The 20700-nt window shown below is 33.4% G+C and overlaps 6 protein-coding genes and 1 non-coding gene across 7 annotated transcripts; 6 read left to right on the top strand and 1 right to left on the bottom strand.

The window, feature by feature from the left end:
- Nucleotides 1–1471: 1471 nt before the first annotated feature.
- PHYBLDRAFT_162434 (hypothetical protein) lies at nt 1472–8261 on the bottom strand (the record flags this gene model as incomplete). Its single annotated transcript, XM_018434623.1, has 10 exons — nt 1472–1506; nt 1833–1998; nt 4545–6806; nt 7092–7164; nt 7364–7446; nt 7525–7591; nt 7617–7727; nt 7835–8021; nt 8090–8093; nt 8142–8261. The coding sequence occupies 10 exons, from the start codon at nt 8259–8261 to the stop codon at nt 1472–1474; spliced, it is 3108 nt and encodes a 1035-aa protein (XP_018297400.1).
- A 1437-nt stretch (nt 8262–9698) lies between these two features.
- On the top strand, nt 9699–10476 carry PHYBLDRAFT_58410 (C2H2-type zinc finger transcription factor; the record flags this gene model as incomplete). The annotated part of the gene is made up of 3 exons (XM_018440315.1): nt 9699–9930; nt 9991–10242; nt 10319–10476. The coding sequence occupies 3 exons, from the start codon at nt 9699–9701 to the stop codon at nt 10474–10476; spliced, it is 642 nt and encodes a 213-aa protein (XP_018297399.1).
- Nucleotides 10477–10554: 78 nt separating this feature from the next.
- On the top strand, nt 10555–11625 carry PHYBLDRAFT_58409 (hypothetical protein; the record flags this gene model as incomplete). The annotated part of the gene is made up of 4 exons (XM_018440314.1): nt 10555–10720; nt 10786–10798; nt 10874–11228; nt 11290–11625. 4 exons carry the CDS (start codon nt 10555–10557, stop codon nt 11623–11625), a joined length of 870 nt encoding a protein of 289 aa, XP_018297398.1.
- A 374-nt stretch (nt 11626–11999) lies between these two features.
- On the top strand, nt 12000–12887 carry PHYBLDRAFT_162431 (hypothetical protein; the record flags this gene model as incomplete). Its single annotated transcript, XM_018434622.1, has 3 exons — nt 12000–12353; nt 12414–12469; nt 12536–12887. The coding sequence occupies 3 exons, from the start codon at nt 12000–12002 to the stop codon at nt 12885–12887; spliced, it is 762 nt and encodes a 253-aa protein (XP_018297397.1).
- Nucleotides 12888–15227: 2340 nt separating this feature from the next.
- On the top strand, nt 15228–15298 carry PHYBLDRAFT_t48. The gene has a single exon. It is a non-coding gene; the product is annotated as a tRNA-His (tRNA).
- A 1678-nt stretch (nt 15299–16976) lies between these two features.
- Nucleotides 16977–19193, top strand: PHYBLDRAFT_58407 (hypothetical protein; the record flags this gene model as incomplete). Its single annotated transcript, XM_018440313.1, has 4 exons — nt 16977–17211; nt 17547–17600; nt 17693–17854; nt 18451–19193. The coding sequence occupies 4 exons, from the start codon at nt 16977–16979 to the stop codon at nt 19191–19193; spliced, it is 1194 nt and encodes a 397-aa protein (XP_018297396.1).
- A 788-nt stretch (nt 19194–19981) lies between these two features.
- Nucleotides 19982–20638, top strand: PHYBLDRAFT_162429 (hypothetical protein; the record flags this gene model as incomplete). The annotated part of the gene is made up of 2 exons (XM_018434621.1): nt 19982–20126; nt 20331–20638. The coding sequence occupies 2 exons, from the start codon at nt 19982–19984 to the stop codon at nt 20636–20638; spliced, it is 453 nt and encodes a 150-aa protein (XP_018297395.1).
- Between the last annotated feature and the right edge of the window lie 62 nt (nt 20639–20700).

Below are 20700 nucleotides of genomic sequence, written 5' to 3'. Positions count from 1 at the left end.
TTTGATAACATAACTACCATTTTTTACTTAATAAAAAATGGCAGTTATGACTCTGTATAAGGCCAAAACAGGCACTGTTACTGTTTTTTCAAAAAAAATCAAGTGTCCTTCCTTTTCTCTATTACATTCTTTCTTTTGTTCTATTGCTTTCAATTCTAGTACAACATCTTGTTTTTCCTTTGCAGCTTTAACAGAATGGTCTGTTTTTTATTATACAGTATTGGATCAGGTTTAATTGAATTGAATCTTTATTTCAATGTATGTTTTTTTAAATAAAAATAATAATAATAATAGTAATAATGAAAAAACAATTCTATTGGTCACTTGCAATAAAAAATAGTTCTCTTTAGCTACTGAAAAATGTATGCAGTAAAACATTACTATTCAAATTTTATTTCATATACTTTGGATATTCTAATATATCTTAGATAGTACTTATTATTTTTTACTGATTTCTACAAATATACTAATATCAGAGAAAAAACTTAAAATAAATAAATACATATAATATTATTATAATGCTTACCTTTATATAATATGCTTACTTGTTCAGTAAAATAAACATTTATTCTAAGAATATATATATATTAAAGAATGTATTAATATTTAAGATCTATATATAAGAAAAGCAATAAAACATAAGCACTATAGAAAGTTGTTATTGTAGAAGAAGAAAAACTTGAGCAAAGATTCAAGTCATGTAATATAAAGCTAATTTGAATCTGATTGATACAACTGGAATGAGCATCTTATTAGAAAGCTCAAAGTGTTTATTCTACTCAATATACTTACATATAATAGAACAATTTCCAAATATAATATATCAGTACAAAAATATTACTATTAATTTTTCTCTCAAAAAAAAGGCTATATACTATTTTCTTTTATATTTGAATGTAGCAGAATTATAGATGCTGTACATTAGCCTCAAATTCTTGTAATCACAACATTAGCAATCATATGAAAGAGGTCAATAAATTTTTTATATAAAAGAAAAAAGGAATAAAAAACATAAAAAGAAAAATGACGAGATAAGAAAAAAAAATGCACTAAAGACAGACTAAAAAAATCAAACTCAGCCAATCACAGCAGCCAAACTATGATTTTTGGCTTCTCTTGCGAGCAGGCTTGACACTTGCTGTGAGTGGAGGAGACCTGTGGTATTTCAGATACGAAACAATAGAAAAATAAAATATTTGATAATAGAGATGTATAGAAATACTTTGAGACTGTCTATAAGTTGTCCTTATTCATAAATAAAAAGTGTCCCTTTTTATAAGAAAACACAATCTGCTCTTGTCATTACGTCTTAGTTTCTTAAGGCTTTCTTCCTTTACTATATTTGGTTATTAGAGTGTATTTATTGCTTAACTAGTGTCAATGTTACAATTATGACATCAAGTCATAAATCGTACTTCTTTAGCTCTTAGCTATTCTTTTTTCTTTTATACTAGAGCTTTAGGACTTCCTACTAAATTAGCTCCATATCGATCTGACACAGTTTATCTGGAAGTATGATATAATTATCTTAACAATCTTTAAGATATTATCTACAGTACTAACTGTAATAATTATTGGGCTGATTACTTAATCGTTTATATATATTTTATACTGACAAGATGATAGCTACTACGCTATTCCAATATGAATATGTTCTTATATGTGATAAATCCAACATCCGAGTGTCTGGATCACCACATTATCCCCACCCAGGTATTAACTAAATACCGTTCAAGTACTCTATGCAATTCTTCTGATCAGCTTATTCTTTTTTTTTTTTTTATTTTAAACGAGTACTGTGGTACTTAAATAACTCTTTATTTAGACCTTACTGTGTTTCTTCTTTTGATAAGCTGTCTTTGCATAATTCTTCCTTTTAGTACCTGAATTTTCTTTAGGTGCGGAATATGCAACTTTCATATCCTTTAATAATTTCTTATTGGCCTTATTGATGTCTTTGATACCTTCTGGAGCTTCACCAATTCTTTGCCAGTATTCCTTTATGAACTTAGGATCGGTAAAATGATCCTCTGGCTCCCAGGTATCGTGAGACTCATCATAATCCAACCATTTGCATCTATACAAATAATTGTTCTTGTCATCTTTTATGTGCCCAATAATTGCTTCGACTTCAAAAAAGTCATTCTTTTGCTCTAATACCTTGTCAGAAACTTTTTTCAATAAAGAAGGAGGATAATTCCTTGGTTCTAAAAATCCCTTTTCATTTTTCAATACATAAGTATTGGCAGCAGTCTTTCTAACAACAGTGTAGAATCCCTTATACTTCGGATCTAATTTATTCTGTTTTTCTGTCACCAAAATCATTACCGTGGTTCCTGGAACCAGATCTATCATTTTGTGACTTCCATCAAAGCGTTCCTTTTGCTTTTCTGTGACATGCTTTACGTGTTCAAACACGGCAGGGTAGACTATCTCAGTCATTCTTTTAATTTTTTCTTGCAACTCTTTCTGAATCTGTTCAGCAGTTGCACTATCCTTTTCTTTACTAAAATCGACAAAGTCATTTGGATTCCTTCCAAACATTAACGAGAATGGCGTACTCTTAGTCCTAGCATTATACTTGCTATTCAAAAACAACTGCGCAGATGGCACCTTCTGATCCCAATCAGCGACATTACCAACTATTTGTTTTTTAATGGTGTTCACTGCCGACTGGACAGCTCTTTCACTTGCACCATTAGCTCTAGGATGGTACTGCGAAATCAATGCATGTTCAAAACCAACATTCTCTTTTATACATGTCATCAGCGAGTTCACAAACTCCCATCCAAAATCACTCTGCAACTTTCTCATCGGACCCCATGTACTAATGACGTCCAGTACTTGTAACGCAATCGTAGCTGCCCTTTTATCAGGTATGGTATGCAATACATAAAATTTGCTTGCGATGTCTATCATCACTAACAAGTACTCATTTCCTCTAGTCGACGTTGTAAATGGCCCAGCCAGATCTATTCCCCAACTGTCACCAGGAAGTGTTGCAGTCACAGGTCTTAAAGGATTGTAACCTTTTCTTGTGATATTATGACGTTGACACTGTATACACGATTGTATAAGATCATTTGCTTGACTCTTCAAGCTGGTCCAATAGATACCTTTTCTCTTTAAGGCATGTAGTATAGCTTCTACACCAAAATGACCTTTCAAATGTTCTTCAACTAATAACTTATTCCTTTCATTTTCTGTGGGAGGAGTAAAGTACTCACCACTCAAGATGTCTGGTAGCGGTTCCATAGTGACAGCACTATTTCTCATGATGGATCTAACCACACTATCCCCACCCAGTTCATTTGATAATGTTTCAGTCTCTTCAGATAAACGTGACAACGCATCAGGAAGCACATTCGAAACACCAGGCAAATGAACGATCTTAAAGTCATACTGTAAAATCGTGTCCATCCATGCGATCATCATCAGATTCGCAACACGTTGGGTGTGAAGATATGTCAATGCCTTGTGATCCGTGTACAAGGTAAAGTGAGAATCATAGACATACTTGTGAAAACGCTTGAGTGCAAATACTAACGCTAGTAATTCTCTTTTGGTCGCAGAATACTTTCTTTCACTTTGGGATAAGCTCTTAGCCACGAAAGAAATATATTTTTTTTGCCATCCTTGACTTGATACAACACTGCACCAATACCAATAAGAGATGAATCACAGCTGATACTAAAAGGAGAGTTCATATCTGGGTACGACAACACCAGATCACTCAAAAGTGCTTTTTTCAAGTTATTAAATGCAGTTTGATGCTTATCTGTCCATAAATGGGTAATCGACTTTTCATTTCTCAATGAATCTAGTGGCGACATAATGGAAGATACATTCGGAATCAACGTTCTAAAATAGTTGCTCAACCCACAATAACTTTGGATATCTTTACCCGTCTTTGGTTGAGGAAATTCAAGAACATTAACAAGTTTTCTGCGGTCCATTGTAATTCCTTCAGGTGAAATATGAAAACCAAGCAAATAAATTTCTTTCTGAAAGAAATGACATTTTTTCGGATTCAACTTCAAATTGACCCTTGTTAATCTCTCAATCACTTGCTTCAAGTGTTCCTTGTGTTCCTCGAACGTTTTGCTTGCGCAAACAATGTCATCCACAAAAAACCGTACAAAAGATAGTCCTTCCAAAGCTATACTCATAGTTCTTTGAAATTGTGAACTGACATGCTTTATACCAAACACTGTACCAATAGGTTTGTACTGTACACCACGCCATGTGAAACTAAGTTTGTGTGTGTCCTTTGGGTTCAACCTCAAAGAATTAAACGCAGATTTCAAATCCAGAGTGGAATAAATATTCGCACCCTTTAAATCTTCAAACAATTCACCGATCAATGGCTAAGGCATACGATCAATTGACTTCAACAGGCAATTAATTAATCTGGGATCATGGCAAACGCGATATCCAGTAATTTCTCCTTTACCGTTTGTCTTCTTGACAACAGTCAAAGGCGTATTCCATTGTGTGTTTGCAGACGCTCTTTCAATTATACCATTGTCCAGCCATTGTTTCACCTGTTCATCCGCTACACCTTGCATCTTGTAAGGAATGGGATAAGGGCTTCTGAACGCCGTAGCATTTTCTGGGGTGTCCAAACATACAACACTTTCAGGTATAGTACAAAATGAACCCTTAGGAATATCTTGATTGTCTTTAATGAACGGTCGAATATAATCCATAGCATCCTCAAACTGTTTGGGACCTACAGCCGGATTATTTTCCTTTCGTTCATTTTCTCTCTCAATGGATTCAAGAAGATCACTCTTACTGTTGAAGCGTCTATTGGCTTCTCTACGTTCCTCACTTGAATCAGCATCATCATATGATAAAGGTAAACCATAAATACCAATACCAAGAGAAGACATATAATCAGTACCAATACTGAAATCATACTCATGACTATTAGTTAAATTCATCACTTCAAACTCGCGTTGAATAGTCTTACTATTGCAAGTTACACTGATCACACAAGTACCGATTCTTTTAATCTGGGTATTGCTATCAGCCAAACGAATAAAATACTTATGAACATTGTTTTTGTTCAACAAATCTTTATTAATGTGATTGATGTAACTAATGGCTATTCCATTCTTCAAGCAAAAATTCTTGTCCACCGAACTGAACGTGGCCCCACAGTCCAACAAGGAGATGGTTCTAATAGAATTATTTGCCAAAATAGGAAAGGTAATATTAGTGCTCATGTTCTTAAAATCTCTTTTAATAACCATGTCTTTCAGATTGTACTTACAATCTAATGCCATCTTGGCCAGAGCACTAGTGTTGTCTTGGTACTCTGACCAAGACAACGAGGGACTCCCCTCAACCACAGTGGAAGCTCTTGCTGGTCTACCAGCAGAGGAGCGGACTGCCATCCTTGACACCTTTGTCAAGTACTTCTCCTGTTCCGGACAGGAGTGTCCCTTAACCCAGGGAGCCTTGCATGAGAAACAGATGCCATCCTTCATCGCCTTCTTGAAGTCCCATGCCTTCTTGGGAGACTGAGAACCACGCTCGCAAGAGAAAGACCTTTTCTTTCCCTTGTGGGAACCAGCAGAGAGAGAGGACGCACCATTGTGAGCAGCAAACGAACTCCAGGAGGACGCGGCAGTACCATTGGCAGGATTATGTAACAAAGCAGTGGAGTCACTTGTTGACACACTCACCAACGAGATGATGTCCTCAATCTTTGAGGGCATCTTGGTACCATAGTTGGCTGACAAAGGAATGAGACAAGCTTCCCGGACTTCCAGACGCAGATTCCACCAGAAGCAGAGAACCAATTGAACACCATCGTCCAACGAGGCCTGGTGGCGGAACTTTTGGAACTTGGCACCAAAAGAACGAGCGGACTCTCCTTTGCCTTGTTTCATGCACCAGACACGGCCCATGTTCAGGAACTTACGGAACGGCGTGTCATAGTGATCCAGAAGAATACTTTTGGTCTTCTTCCAGTTGTAGGCCTTGCCTTTGAGCTTGTCCTCAAACCAAGAACGTTCTTCCTTGTTCAAACAAGTGGGCAACAGACGTTCCCAGCAGGAATCCAAGGACAGAGAGTGTGCTTCCAGGACTGTGATAAACTCCTGGCAGAAGTCATACACCGAATCGAACACATCGCAGTTGGCCTTCACCAGAGGACCCTCAGAACGAAGCTGGAGAAAAGGTAGGTTACTGGGAACCAGAGTGCTTCTCTTGTCATGAGGCTTAGACGCAGGAGCAGTGGAAGTCTTGAGGTCCTTGAGGATTTGCTCAGCCTCAGCAAACAGTTCTTGTGCTTCCTTGGCACCCTTGGAAGCATACTTGGCAGCAGTAGAGGTGGGATCCCTCTTGGAAACACCCAAGTAGTGGCCTAGAGCGGCGTAGTAGTTGCCCTTCTTAGTGTTGAGGTCCTCCTCAGCAGAAGCTAGCAACATCTCCATGGTGGCAAGGTTGTTGTTAACTCTGACTCCAGAGTTACCCAAATAGATGCGAGGAGAATTGGCACCCTCATAACCAGAACGGCCAGCATCAGAACCAGAAGAACCTTCTTCAGAATCAAAGGCACCGTCCTCAGAACACAAGGGAGTCATCACGGTATCACCATCGTGGTCGGCAGAACCAGCAGCAGAAGGAGGTGGAATGACACCAGAGTTGACACGGGTGGTTTCTTCACCAGAAACGATAGTAGAGTTGACAGCAGATTGTTGAGACATTTCGAGAATTGAAAGTAAAAAATGTGGTATTTCAGGTACGAAACAATAGAAAAATAAAATATTTGATAATAGAGACATATAGAAATACTTTGAGACTGTATATCCATTTTTTTTATTCATAAATAAAAAGTGTCCCTTTTTATAAGAAAACACAATCTGCTCTTGTCATTACGTCTTAGTTTCTTAAGGCTTTCTTCCTTTACTATATTTGGTTATTAGAGTGTATTTACTGCTTAACTAGTGTTGGTGTTACAATTATGACATCAAGTCATAAATCGTACTTCTTTAGCTCTTAGCTATTCTTTTCTCTTTTATACTAGAGCTTTAGGACTTCCTACTAAATTAGCTCCATATCGATCTGACACAGTTTACCTGGCAGTATGATATAATTATCTTAACAATCTTTAAGATATTATCTACAGTACTAACTGTAATAATTATTGGGCTGATTACTTAATCGTTTATATATATTTTATACTAACAAGATGATAGCTACTACACTATCCCAATATGAATATGTTCTTATATGTGATAAATCCAACATCTGAGTGTCTGGATCACCACAAGACCTACATAAAAGAGTAAGAAGTTTATATTAGTTTTGTATTAACAGTGCATGAGAAAAAGCAACAATGGTAACTTACAGCACATCTGCCATTATGGGTGACTCAACATCACTAGTTTCTGACATATCAGGAGAATAAAGCGAAGAATCACTTATGTCTTGCTGTATCAATAGCATAATAAAAGAAAATAATGTTAATTAAAGTTTACAATATATAGATTTGTTAATTGATAAACTTACTTTGTTCTTCTCTGCCATTCTTCTCTTGTGTGTCTGGTTGTTACTCTTGAAGCTTTCCTGAAGAAGGCTTCTTACACATTACATTCTTTTACATTAGTGGATGTGCAATCCACCATTCTTTGCCAACCTCTCCAAATGTATCATATAGTATTCCCTGTTTTTCTCTGAGATATTCTTCCATTCTTTTGAGGCCACATGATAGTCTTTATCAATGATATCATGCTTTACTGTACGGCCTAATGTTTTGAGATGCAGTCTTTTTACTGTCAAATCATGGTCTGAAAGAGGGACTAATGGGGGCAAAGACTACCCTTGTGGAACTTCTTTGCAGCGCGCCTTCCAGTCCTGCTCGTGAAGAATCTGAAGCAACAGATTATATTTTTGTGCTTTGTTTTTTCCTTTAAACTTGCCGCCAGTATTGATTACTTGCTTACCGAGCTGATCAGGGTACTCTGTGAGCTGGGCTCTTTTTACAGACTCAGCAATGCACTCAAGAGCTACAAAAAATGTATAACAATATTAATAAAGTAAATAAACATCTAAGCACAGAATATATATGACTTACAACTCTGCTCAATAATACTTTATTGCATTATAGTTAAATCTTTCGCACTGACTGCTGGTGCAAATTGATTGCTGAATTGCCTTTGAAGCTTGCGCAATGCTTGCTTGATTTCAGCCAGATCAACCTCAATATTTTGGATTGAGTTGAGGAGAGTTGTGTTAATATTGGACATGTTTAAGTTTTTTTAGCTATAAGCAGTGAGTTGAAAAGAAAAGATGATAGTTTAGACAAGTAGAATAAGAGCGATTTGAGTTTGAGAAAGGCAACAATTTATTACAAGCAATTGATAGCTATTTATATGAAAAAAATACAGACAGATGTACAAACAAAACATATAAAAGAAGGGATGCTTATGCACTTGTATGCACCTGTCTGCACCTGTCTGCAGTAGCTCATGTGAACATGATACAGTCTATTTTTGTGTCAATAAAACAAAACTATAAGAAATATAAAGATAAAATGAATTAGACTTTAAATCAATATTATATATATAAATGTTCATACTTTGCACCATCTACATATTAAACGTTTTAAAGTATATGATATAATAATATAACTCTATACATATTGCAGATATAGCATGAAATTTGGTTAAAGTTCTCAATGACAAAACTCTGTACCAGTTAAAATTATAACTTTAAATATACTCTACAGTAGCTATATAACATCTGAACATCATATAGTTAATTAGTCCCTTTTTATCAACATTAAAGTAAATGTTATGATACTCAAGTCCATATCATACTTATTATTATTATTAACTAAAACGCGTTTTAATTGATACTGTCATCAAAGATAAAAATAATTTTAACTGTCATTACTATTATTTACCAAGGGGCATTTTTGACTGAAAACGTACATTTTTGAAAAAGGTGTGCTTTAACTCACATTGGCATTTTCAATTAACACCCCTTTCAATCAGTAGTGCTTATCTTGATGATGTCAGTAAAAGAGTATCAAACTATAGTCCTCATTATCTATATCTATTTCTTTAAGTTTTATACATAAACAAGAAAATAATGCTATTAGCTAAATATATATTCACTATCTCAAAAATACTATTAGTACAACACAGATAATATAAATATGTCTTTTCTACCAATATGTTTAGACAGTACTACTTTTTTTTAACTGTTAATTATTAGAAGGCTGTTTTTCTTTGCCTTTGGTATTAGAGAGTAATTGATAATTTATTTAAAAAAAAATATAAATTATTTGGTTGTTAATTATCCTAAATATACATATACCTCTTTATAAAGCCCAAAGAATATCTAATTGCTCACAAGTAAAGAGTACATGTCTGTTTCACTGATGCTCTTTTAATGGTACCCCCTTGTCAACCAAGAAGTATTTTAACTTACATCATAATTATTAATGAAGAAGAATCTTTCCAACCACAGGAATTATTTACTGACAGGTGTTTTACCTAGCATTGACATTACTGTAATCATTGCTATATTATCACTATGAGAGAGAAAAAGAAAAAGAGCCGCAAGCATTTTGGTTAAAAAATAAAGTATATAAAGATGTCTTTTACATTTAATGAATAGCACCAAAATCCTTTTCGCAGTTTTATTTTATATATTACATATGCACCAACCTAACCAATATGTCTTCTTTCAACGCCAGTCAGCAGAGAGATAGAATATCTACACAGCAATATCATTGTGATCAATGTGTCTTGTTTTTTGATAACTACCAGAAGCTGCAAAACCACAAGAGAATTCACAGAGGAGATTCAGCAACAATGACTGAAATTGATCAGTCTATTCTGGATGATGTTGACATGTACCATGACAAAAATGATACTAGCAATGAAAATGAATCTGTTAGCAATTCAGGTAATGAAAAGAGCTGTAATTGTATTATTTATTTTTCAATTACTAAATAATGTATTACAGAATATACTATGGAGTCTATGAAGCTTAATAATACTATTTCATATAAGTGCGCATGTAATTTTGAGGACAGTGAGGGTGAAGCTCACATTTACGACAGCAGCCAAATCAGTACAAATACTTTTATCAAGGCCGAGTTGATGAGTATTCATCTGTCTCAATTGATGCTACAGCATAGAATTGCTAGAGCAGTATATAGAGACATTGTTCAATTTATAAACACTGTCATCCAAGACCATGACGATATAATGATAGGTAAAATATTATATTTTCTGTTACCTTGTACTTTTATTCCAGATCACTAACATGTAGTGATATCATTTTTTTTTAGAACCTGGAGCTAAAATCAGCCATGGCAAAACTGTTGATGCTTTGCTCAAGTCAAAGTCAAGTGTCAAGGGCCATGAGTATGATGTCTGCTCTAGTGGTTGTCAATTGTATGGTATTAATGACGACCAGGAATCTTGTGTTGACTGCGGCAAACCGTGATACAAGACTGATCCTGATTAAAGTCAGATACCAGCTGCCAGTATGAAACTTATGTCAGTCGGGAATATGCTTTCTCAAATGTTGGCAGATCCAGCCACAAGAGAACTCCTCTGTTACAGAGCAAACCAGAAATCTGTAGCTGGTCAGCTAACCGACATTTTTGATGGTGACAATTACAAGCAGTTGGTGCAGCAGGGCCTGTTCTCCAATCCCAATGATATTGCCATTAGGCTTTTACCAATGGGTTTGTCAATCAAAATAAAGGCAAAAACTCATATATCATCATCCATTGCATAATATTCAACCTAGATCCATCCATCAGGTAATTAATTAATTTATTACTATTTATTATTATTATTACATTTTTTTAAAAAAAAGTTACTAATAAAATACTTAGATATACCAACAAATACCTTTTGCAACTGGCAATCTTGCCTGGCCCCAAGAAGCCAACTCATTTGGACTCCTTTCTTATATCCATCATCAATGAATTGCAAGATCTTGAGGCACATGACTTGGTTGTCAAGCACAATGGAGTGGAGCTTTGCAGATTCAAGGTCTATCTGCTGCTTGCTTCTGGTAATATTCCAGCTGTAGCTGATATGGCCCACATTGGTTCCCATACAAGTTTATTTGGTTGCCGTTTTTGTGAGACCAAAGGCAAATGCCCTACTAACAGATGGCATGGCATGTACTTTGATGACATTTCTGCCCAGTTAAGACCTTTGGAAGACTTCAAAGTAGGCAACCCTGTAAGTATACAAATGTTAAATTAGCCATCTTTTTTTCATACTAAATAACGGCTTGTAATAGTTGAAGAACATATACCAGCCAAGCATATATACCCAACTCTCAACCTTCTCTGGATCATCATTTTTTGTATTAGATGAACTTCATTTAATTGCAAGAGGAATTGGAAAGCTTGTGTATAACCTGATTACCATCACCCTCATAAAGGAAACCAAATTTTATTATACCCATCCAGACAGTACCCTCAATACCACCAAATACCCTTTTCATATACCAAGAGCAGATCTTGTAACAATTGGAAACTGTATCACCAGCTCACAAAAATATATACCCACCTCATTTCAAGGCAGTTTTGACAATGTATTTGCCAAGATCAATGATACTCGCGCAGTTGACTGACTTGACTTTCTCTTATACCTTGTCCCCACTTTGGTCATGTCTTATTTACCAAATAGAGCTGTCAAAACAGCTTTATTATCTCTCGTGAAAGGTTGCATGCTTGCCTTGCAATAGACGTTGACATCAGAATTGCTTGATGAGATGGAGTCATAAGTTATTATACATCTCATATATTATCATTACAAATAGCTGATTGTTACCATTTTTTAAATATTAATAATAGATACTTCAAGCACTGGCACTCGTTTTTATATCAACAAGTCCAGAATAATACTCTGTCTCATAGTGTTTTCCAACCAGTGCAACATTACTTGGTCCATATACCGTATATCATCAAGCAGCAAGACCCCCTGCAATGCTACTCCACTTGCTCAATGGAGAGAGTAATTGGCGTCTTCTTGAAATTGATAAAGTCCAAATCAAAGGGTGGCCAAAACGCCAGTTTTCTTGTCGAGCAATTTGCAATTCACAATTATACTAGCATGGCAATCAGCATCTGTGATGAAGTCAACCTCATTCGGCCAAAGCCATATGGAAGAGAGAGCTACATGGACCATCCTAATGATCCTAGTGGTGTGCAGTTGTGGAAGCCATTTCATCAGTTTGTTAATTTGAATAATGATTCAGTGGAAGGTGTAGGCGGCCCTAGTGTGAAGGAAGCTTTATTGAAATATTACCAGAGAACAACAGGCTTGAATGGCCATGAGTTTGGTGACTCTGTTGTTATTGTAGCTGCACGTCTGTGGATGGACTCGACTATATATTCCTCATGCATATACTGAAGAAAGAAAAACGAGACCAGCCGTGGCAACCATTATGTGATGTTTACTTGCCCCTATAGAAAGTAAGTATAATATTTTTTGATATACAATCAAAAGTTGCTTACATTCTATTTATTTATTTATTTTAGCAACCGTAATGTAAATGTTCACAGCTGGCTCATTAGTACAGTACAGTTCTACTTTCAGCATGTAGATTTCCATGGCTTCCCACACTTTCTTGCTTTCGTGGAAGTCATGAAGGAACATGACGCGGCTGGCCATGACTCATCAGTACCTATTGTCAAACAACAGTCACAAAGTACCCATACACTAGGCCACCAAATGCAACCGACTTATGCAGTTATAAGTGTAAATGACATTTGTTATCAAGTTGGTCTCGTCCAATACCCACTGAATGGAAACAAGTTTTATGTAATCACACCCTATTATATCTTTAACAACAATATGTGCATTACTAAAGGCAATCTTTCCATTCTGTAATCCTTTTTATTTTTATCTTATTTTTCTATATGCTCTATATCCTTATATCTTTTATAATTTTTATATCATCCTTGTATCTTATATTCTTTTTTTAATTTTCTCTTTTTCTTATGTTTTTTTAATCTCTATATGTCCCATCTTTCTTTTCTTCTTTATATACTCCAGTTTTTTTTCTATTCTCTATACACCTTATGCTTTTCTCTTCATTCTCTATATGCTCTATACATCATTACGTGATTTAAATAAAATCAAATTGCCAATTCATCAAGATAAAAAGAATATCTAAAAAAAAAGAACATAGTTTAAAAAATAAAAAATAGCAGTTAAGTTACCATTTTGTTCACACATTCCAAAAATTATTAATCTTAATAATTGTTAACATCTTTGATATTCAATAAAACATATATTTCAATACTCAAAGTAGTTATCACAACTTACAAACATTTTTTACAATATTTTCAATATTGTACAGCAACAAAAAAGTGTTTTCATGTTACTTTTTTAAATTGCTACAAATGACATTACCATCTTACAACAAATAGTAGAGATTTTATTATGTTCCAACCAAAAAAATGGCAGTTATGTGCCTACTTTCGGCCCAACTGTCATTCATCCCACTGTAGTAGTTGTATTATGCTTGTATTTATAATAAACATTGACAGGTGATATAGTATCACTGTTTTTGAGATTTGTATGAGCTTGTAGATTGAAATAATCTCTCTTTTCCACAAGAGAGAAAAAGATAAACTCAAAAGATAATATAGAATTAAAGATAATAAAATCAATAATAAAAAAACAGTACTATTGATCAATCTCAATAGACTTGACTTAATATACTTGGATAATCAAACAAGTAAAATATCAATAGTGTTAAATATTAAGAGAACTAGCTGTCAGAAAATAAGATGAAAAAAAATTAATATATATTAAATGCAAGTATTGTGATATATATAGTTTTGCAATTGACTTGTTGAATAATTAAATAAATAAAATTATTGAAAAATCTAATAAAAAGTTAGATAATTGAAGATCTATTAAATATGATTTGTTCTTTACTATTATTAAGTACAAATAAAATAAAATAATTATTAAGTCATAATCATGAAGATAATTATGTCTGTAAAGAAAATATAATAAAAATAATGTTAATTCCAGCTGATTTATTTAGTTAAATATAGTAAGAAAATAAGATGCGAGATGTGGTTGCATGAAGTTGTTGTTGATAAGATAATGCTTTTTTGTTGTACTTATTAATGTTTTGCTTTACAAATAGAAAAATTGCTTTCTATCTAGCCTCGACTGCTATTAGAAAATTAAAAAAATAGAATATAATTTTTCTACCATTACAAAGAATTTTGCAACATCATTGCACTGCCAAACAATCAAAATTTTATTGAGAGCTGATTATTTTTACAATACTCTATATCACAATTGATGTGTGATATATTAGATTTGTTGTAGATTGTAATGGATCACTTAACAAATAAAATACAATGATTATTGAATAGAACAGAAGATGAATACAGTAAAAGGTGGCAAGCAGCAATAGTTGACAAATAAGAAAAGAGAGAACTACCAATAGAATTGTTGTTAAAAGTGAGAGAAAGAGAAAGATGTATGAAAAAAGAATGATGAAACAGAAAAGTAATAACCAATGAGAAGACCAAAACTGACAAACAACCTTCCTAAAATCAAGGAACCAATGAGTTATGTTATAAAATGGTATAAACCACAAAGAGAAGAAAACAAGAAAAAATTACTGAAACTGATTGAAGAATATGGATGATATTTTATTGAATAAAATTGCTTCTTTTTTATAGTCAACAAGATTTAGAATTGATAATAGAAGTTTGGAAAAATAAATATAGTAAAAATAAAATAATGAGTAATCGATAAGCCAAGAATAAAATATATAAATAAAGATACGATAAAAATATAATAATAAAAGTAGTGATGTTGTGTGGAGATGTCGGCAAGATGAATTGTGTATATTGTAAAAGAGGAATGTTACTAGCATGGGTGACCATGATTTCGAATGAGTAAAATGTGAATGAATATATTAACAAGAGAAAAGGAAAAAGTATTGTATATAGAAGGAACAGAGAAAGGAAACAACATTTTTCTTGTGCACAGAAAAATTCTCCTCTTACCACCGAGGGCACAGCACCACATCAACAAACCGTTGAGGTCAGCCTCTCATAACCGGGACGACATGTTACAACAAACCATCAGACAAACTATCAGACAAACCCACTGAGCAGACTGACCTTCTGGTACCGGACACTACGACATGGCTAAATGCCGGATCTGTTTATAACACACATATCAATAACATCATTAGCCATGATAGTATAGTGGCAGTACGTCGCGTTGTGGCCGCGCTGACCCTGGTTCGATTCCAGGTCATGGCATTCAATTTTTGCTTTTGTGTCGGATTTTGTTGTTTTTGATCTGGGTTGATCTTCCTTTTTGTCGTTTCTGATTTTGGCTATCTTCAAATTCACTGTAAACATAGCCGAATTGGTCAAGCTTTTGTCAAGTCTCGATCTGGTATTTCTTTTCTGGCACTTGTAACTAAGTTACAGAATCAATACCACTGGGGATCATTAAGTTTTTAAGAATAGTTTTTAAATAAGAATAAAAATACTTTTTATTAAATATATTTCTTGACTATTTATACGAATTGATACTTAATTTCTGGCTAAAAGAATAGCTGCATTAATATGTCTTAGATGCTAGTTATCCAGTATTATCTTCTACAAGTATATTTATCATCTAAAACATCTAAAACATATACAAAAGACCAATCGGCAATGACAAGATCTTTTACCCTAAAAGTCAACCATTATTGGTTGCTTGTGAATTCCAATTTTGATTGCCAATGTCAACTCTGACACTTTAATAACTGTTGTAAATGAGTATTGACTACTGCTGTAATTGAGAATAAGTCTGAAGGAAATAATATAAGGCCTCAGCTATTCCAGTCAAAGGTGTCTACCAATTACTTTATTATTTAACACACAGGTTTAGCATGCATGATAGTGATTATATTTCATATGATGATATCACTATAATATGGGATACATCAGTGGATTATTATAAGCATAATTATAACTCATAAACACATTTACTTTCGATGTTAATACTTCATTGGGACTACACACATTTATATAATTAATCATACATTAATTATCCCAAGATCACGTTGCTCTGATTAAGGCTCAGATAGGATCGATTACCTGACCCCAGTCATATAATTTTCCCAATCCAAAACAATATAAATAGCAGTAGTAGTTCAGTGTAGGAACCTGGTCAAACTTTGATACAAAATCTTTCTCAATAAACAAAACCTACACAAGTTCTCATGAATCTTCGTTCCTAATTTCAAATCTTGAATTCTTCCTCTTAAAAACTTCTTCAACTTCAACCACCACAACAATAACACAGAAGTAAGCAAATAAGAGATAGAATAAAAAGATAATTTCTATTATTTTGATTTGGGTTATCTTATATATTTTTTGAAATAATTATTCATATTTGAGTATACTTAAGTAGTGTCTAGTAATATTACAAATTATTTTAAATTAATTACAAATCTCTAAAATTACAAACTGATGAATAATCATTCTAACTCCTGCTTCTTTTGTAAGAACAAGCCACTAGAACTTGTATCACCAAAATTAAGTACAACATTTTACTATTGTCATTTTTGATCTAGGTTGTTCTTCTAATGCTATAACACAGCCAAAATTGGTCAAACTCACTGGGAATCATAAACAAAGATAAAAGAATAAAAAGAGAATAAAAAGATAGATAACTTTTTTTGAATGAAATAAGCACTAGAAAAAGTGTCTACTTTCACACATGTTGAGCAAATCTAATTTCAAGTGAAAGAAAACATAAAATTACATCTCAGCTGGTTTTTGTAAATTAAATATTTGATAAGAGATGTAGTCAATTTAATTGGTTATAGCAACTTGTGTAGTATCTGAGAAAAATACTAAGCCTAAATAAATAAAAAATAAACTACTTTGTGTTTCTATTCTTTACTTTTAAACCCATAAACACATTTACCTTTTTTTGATAAAAATGCCTCCCAGCTGTATCTCAACCAAAAAGTTCAAATGCTACTGTGCAGTATACAGAATTAAAGTAGAAGGATATAATACCGTGTCTGCTCAAACACTTAAATGTCATGAAAGAGATGAACAAATTACAATCAGAGGGCAAATCAATAGGATAACACTAATCATAAATACTTTTTTGCAAGCCACAGTATATTCAGCCAATCAAGAGAGCAATTTCCAAAAAATGAAGAAATATTGTAAAAAAAAGTTAATGTGTTATTTTCAAGAAATTGATTAAGAAAGATATACTTTTTATTAGACAAACCAATTCAGCAATCATTTTTTACTTTAGTTAAGTTTATATAAGAGATAGCAGATAAAGAAGTATGGAGTAAATCTATAATATATAAAATAAGTTAATCTTTTTTAATATTTGTGACTTGCAGAAAAGTATTTACGATTAGCGTAGCCAAAATCAATAGATGTAGAAGAAACAATTATATTTTTATTTTTTTATTTTTATTTTTATTTCTATTTTTAATATGATAATAATCGATACAATTTATTAATTGAAATACAAAAAGTGATGTAGTCAAAGAAACATCTGAGGTTGTCAGCCATAATGAAATTAATTTTGAAGATAAAAGTAATGAATATGACATAGATTATATTTTTAGTAAAATGAAAACTTTTTTTATTCTTTATAATTATTTTTGTCTAATGTTCCCATTTTGATAGAATTGAATGACAGCATGAAAGGGATAGAAATGTCTGCTCAGATAAGAGACTTATCTCTTTCTGAATCTGATGCTGTATTTGATATTAAAGGCAATAAGTATGCAGCAAGCAATGATATTGATGAAGAAGATGAGAGTGACGATGACATAAGTAATTATGAAGGTTTGTATAGTAAATTTTAAATAATGTTGTCCCTGAGAGCATCCATAGCAGTAGAATTTAAATTTAGTTTTTTCTGATTTAAATGCTTTTTGGAAATACTTTCCAAAAAAGTGGTCTGCAGCAGTAGCATTTCCGACAGTATCTAATTCCATGCTCCATAATTTTTATGACCTTGAGCAATGAAATAGATGCTCATTTTAAAAACTTGCTGAGTATTTAAATTGTTTTTCTTATTTATTTTTTCTTTGAACCAAATAATAGTATATAGCAACACTTACAAAAACTCACAAAAATTATGCTCGCTACAAAGCTGATATTCTTGAAGACATTTAACTTATGCTTTTTATATTAGAAATAAAAGAAAAATATCTAATAATAATATATTTTACTAGTGAAGAAGACTATACCATATAGTATAATTATCTAAGTGCTCTTTTTATTATGTAACTAATATTTTACCCTCCATTTTTTTACTTCTTTTAATCTCAGATATGGCTTATTAGCACTCAACTTAATGCTAATTGAAATGCTACTGCTACAGATACTCTGAGAAATAAAAAGAAAATTGATCAATTGTTCTTTTTTTTTAAAAAAAGGTTTTTCTTTCAAGTCCATCTCGGAATTGAGTTTTATCTACTGTTTCATTATAATTGTTATTGTTTTCTTTGTATCATTATATGTTGTTGATGAAGGCACAGTGATTTTGATTTCCATTGTCAATAAGATTCTGGGATTCTTTAATAATTTGTTTTGTCTTTCATTGAGCATTTCTGATCTCAAACAACTTGTGGGATTTGGTAGCTCAACAAAAGGAATCAAGAAGTATACTGCCTGTGATGAATGTCATATGATATACAGTTGTGATGAATGCGTTCCATTATGTTGTACTGCGACTAAGTTTGGTAGTAATAACCTGTGCTCAACGTCATTGCCTAAGTCTGAATCAGAGTCAAGAATTGCAAAGATATACATGTACAATTCTGTTGTTTTATTATTGAAAATATTTTTCTATCATTCCGAATTTGAAAACAGTATTAATTCTTGGAATCGTAGTCTAAAGGTAGATGGAATGATGTTTGATGTGTATGATGATGCTATGTGGAAATCGTTGTTGAACATTGATAGAATTATATTTGTGTACACCAAGTGCTCACTGATGTTCACATTGAATATCGACTGCTTTCAGCCATTTGACAGGGTGACACATTCATGTGGAGCCATATACCTTGCTATCAACAACCTTCCATGCAACATTAGATTTAAGAAAGAAAATGTGATCCTTGTTGGATTGATGCCAGGGCCAAGGAAGCAAGCATATCTAACATCAATAACTATCTGAAGCCTCTGGTTGATGAGTTGACAGAGCTGTATACATGTATTAACATCAAAACTCATCAATATCCAAATGGTACTACTATCCAAGCAGCCCTTTTCATGGTTGCCTGTAATATACCTGCTGCAAAAAAAATATGTGAGTTCACATCCTATACTAGTTTAAATGCATGCCACAAGTGTAAGCATCAATTTTTGAGGTTGGCTGAAACGAGTTCTGTTGATTATTCTGGATTTGATTTCTCAAAGTGACTCTTTCGCACTAAGAATGACAATTGTAAGGATGCAGAGATCTGAATAAATGCAACCACACATGCTGAGAGACATCGTCTCAAGGTTGCAAATGGTGTTTGCTAGTCCAAACTGCATTGTCTCCAGTACTTTGATGTTGTCTGCTGCACGATTGTTAATCTAATGCACAATCTTTTTTTAGGCACTACTAAGAGAATGATTGAGAGATGGGTTGCAGATAGAATAATTGACAATAAAAAACTTGTTGCTATGCAAAAGGTAGTTGAGAAGATAGTGTTGTCATCTGATTACATGTCACTTGGGATAAAGATCGCAAAGAGGTTTCCCTATATGAAAGCTGATGAGTAGAAGTCTTGGTGTCTTATATACACTCTTGTTTTGCTGCTGAACAAGTTTAGGAATTAGATGATTTTTGTCAAAGCATGTTGAATCTCAGCTATGTCAAATGTCTGTGAAAGTGACATTGCCTCAGCCCATAAATATCTCGAGAATTTTTGTTAAGAGTGTGAAACATTGTACAGCTTGGATCTAATCTTTCCAAATATGCACCTACACCTCCACCTGCAAGTCACTATTCGTGACTTTAGATCTGTATACAATTACTGGTTGTTCAGTTTTGAACAATACAACAGTATTCTAAAAACCATAAAGACCAACAGGAAAACTGAATTTGAGCTGATGTATGCAAGTCAATTCGTTGAGAATGTTCATAAATAAGATACAATCAGCCGCATTACAGAATCTACTGATACTCATACATATATGGATATATTTCAAAAAATCACAAAACATCAACAAAAAACAGCATCAACAATAATCACATAGTCTTAATTCTCTTTTTCACTTGCCAACTTTATCACTGCTACGCTGGACGTATCAATATTGATTAAAGGCAACGAACCTCTCCCACCAACTGCATTTCATTTGGCAAAGAAACCTTTGTCACTGATACCAACACCTGAATATAACTGTCTCATTGACTACTACCAGATTGCATACAATGACGGGATGATCTCTAATTGCAAGAATGATATGATGAGTTCATCATTTGTAAATAACCATATTGAGATATTGAAGTCTATTAACATACTAGAGCAAGTTTATAAGGGATGTAATAGCAATGGACGTGGTTCCTACATCCAAGCTTTGTTTGAAGAAAATTGCATGAATGCCCATTATAGTTACATTGGGGAGATTTAGTACATTCTTGTACACTCATTCATACCCACAAACTCTCCCACAGCACCCAGTAACCACAACCA

Source organism: Phycomyces blakesleeanus (assembly GCF_001638985.1).
Source record: "Phycomyces blakesleeanus NRRL 1555(-) unplaced genomic scaffold PHYBLscaffold_2, whole genome shotgun sequence".
In the NCBI taxonomy this organism is placed as follows: domain Eukaryota; kingdom Fungi; phylum Mucoromycota; class Mucoromycetes; order Mucorales; family Phycomycetaceae; genus Phycomyces; species Phycomyces blakesleeanus.
Note: the sequence above shows the minus strand (reverse complement) of the source record. Positions and strands in the feature narration are given on the sequence as shown.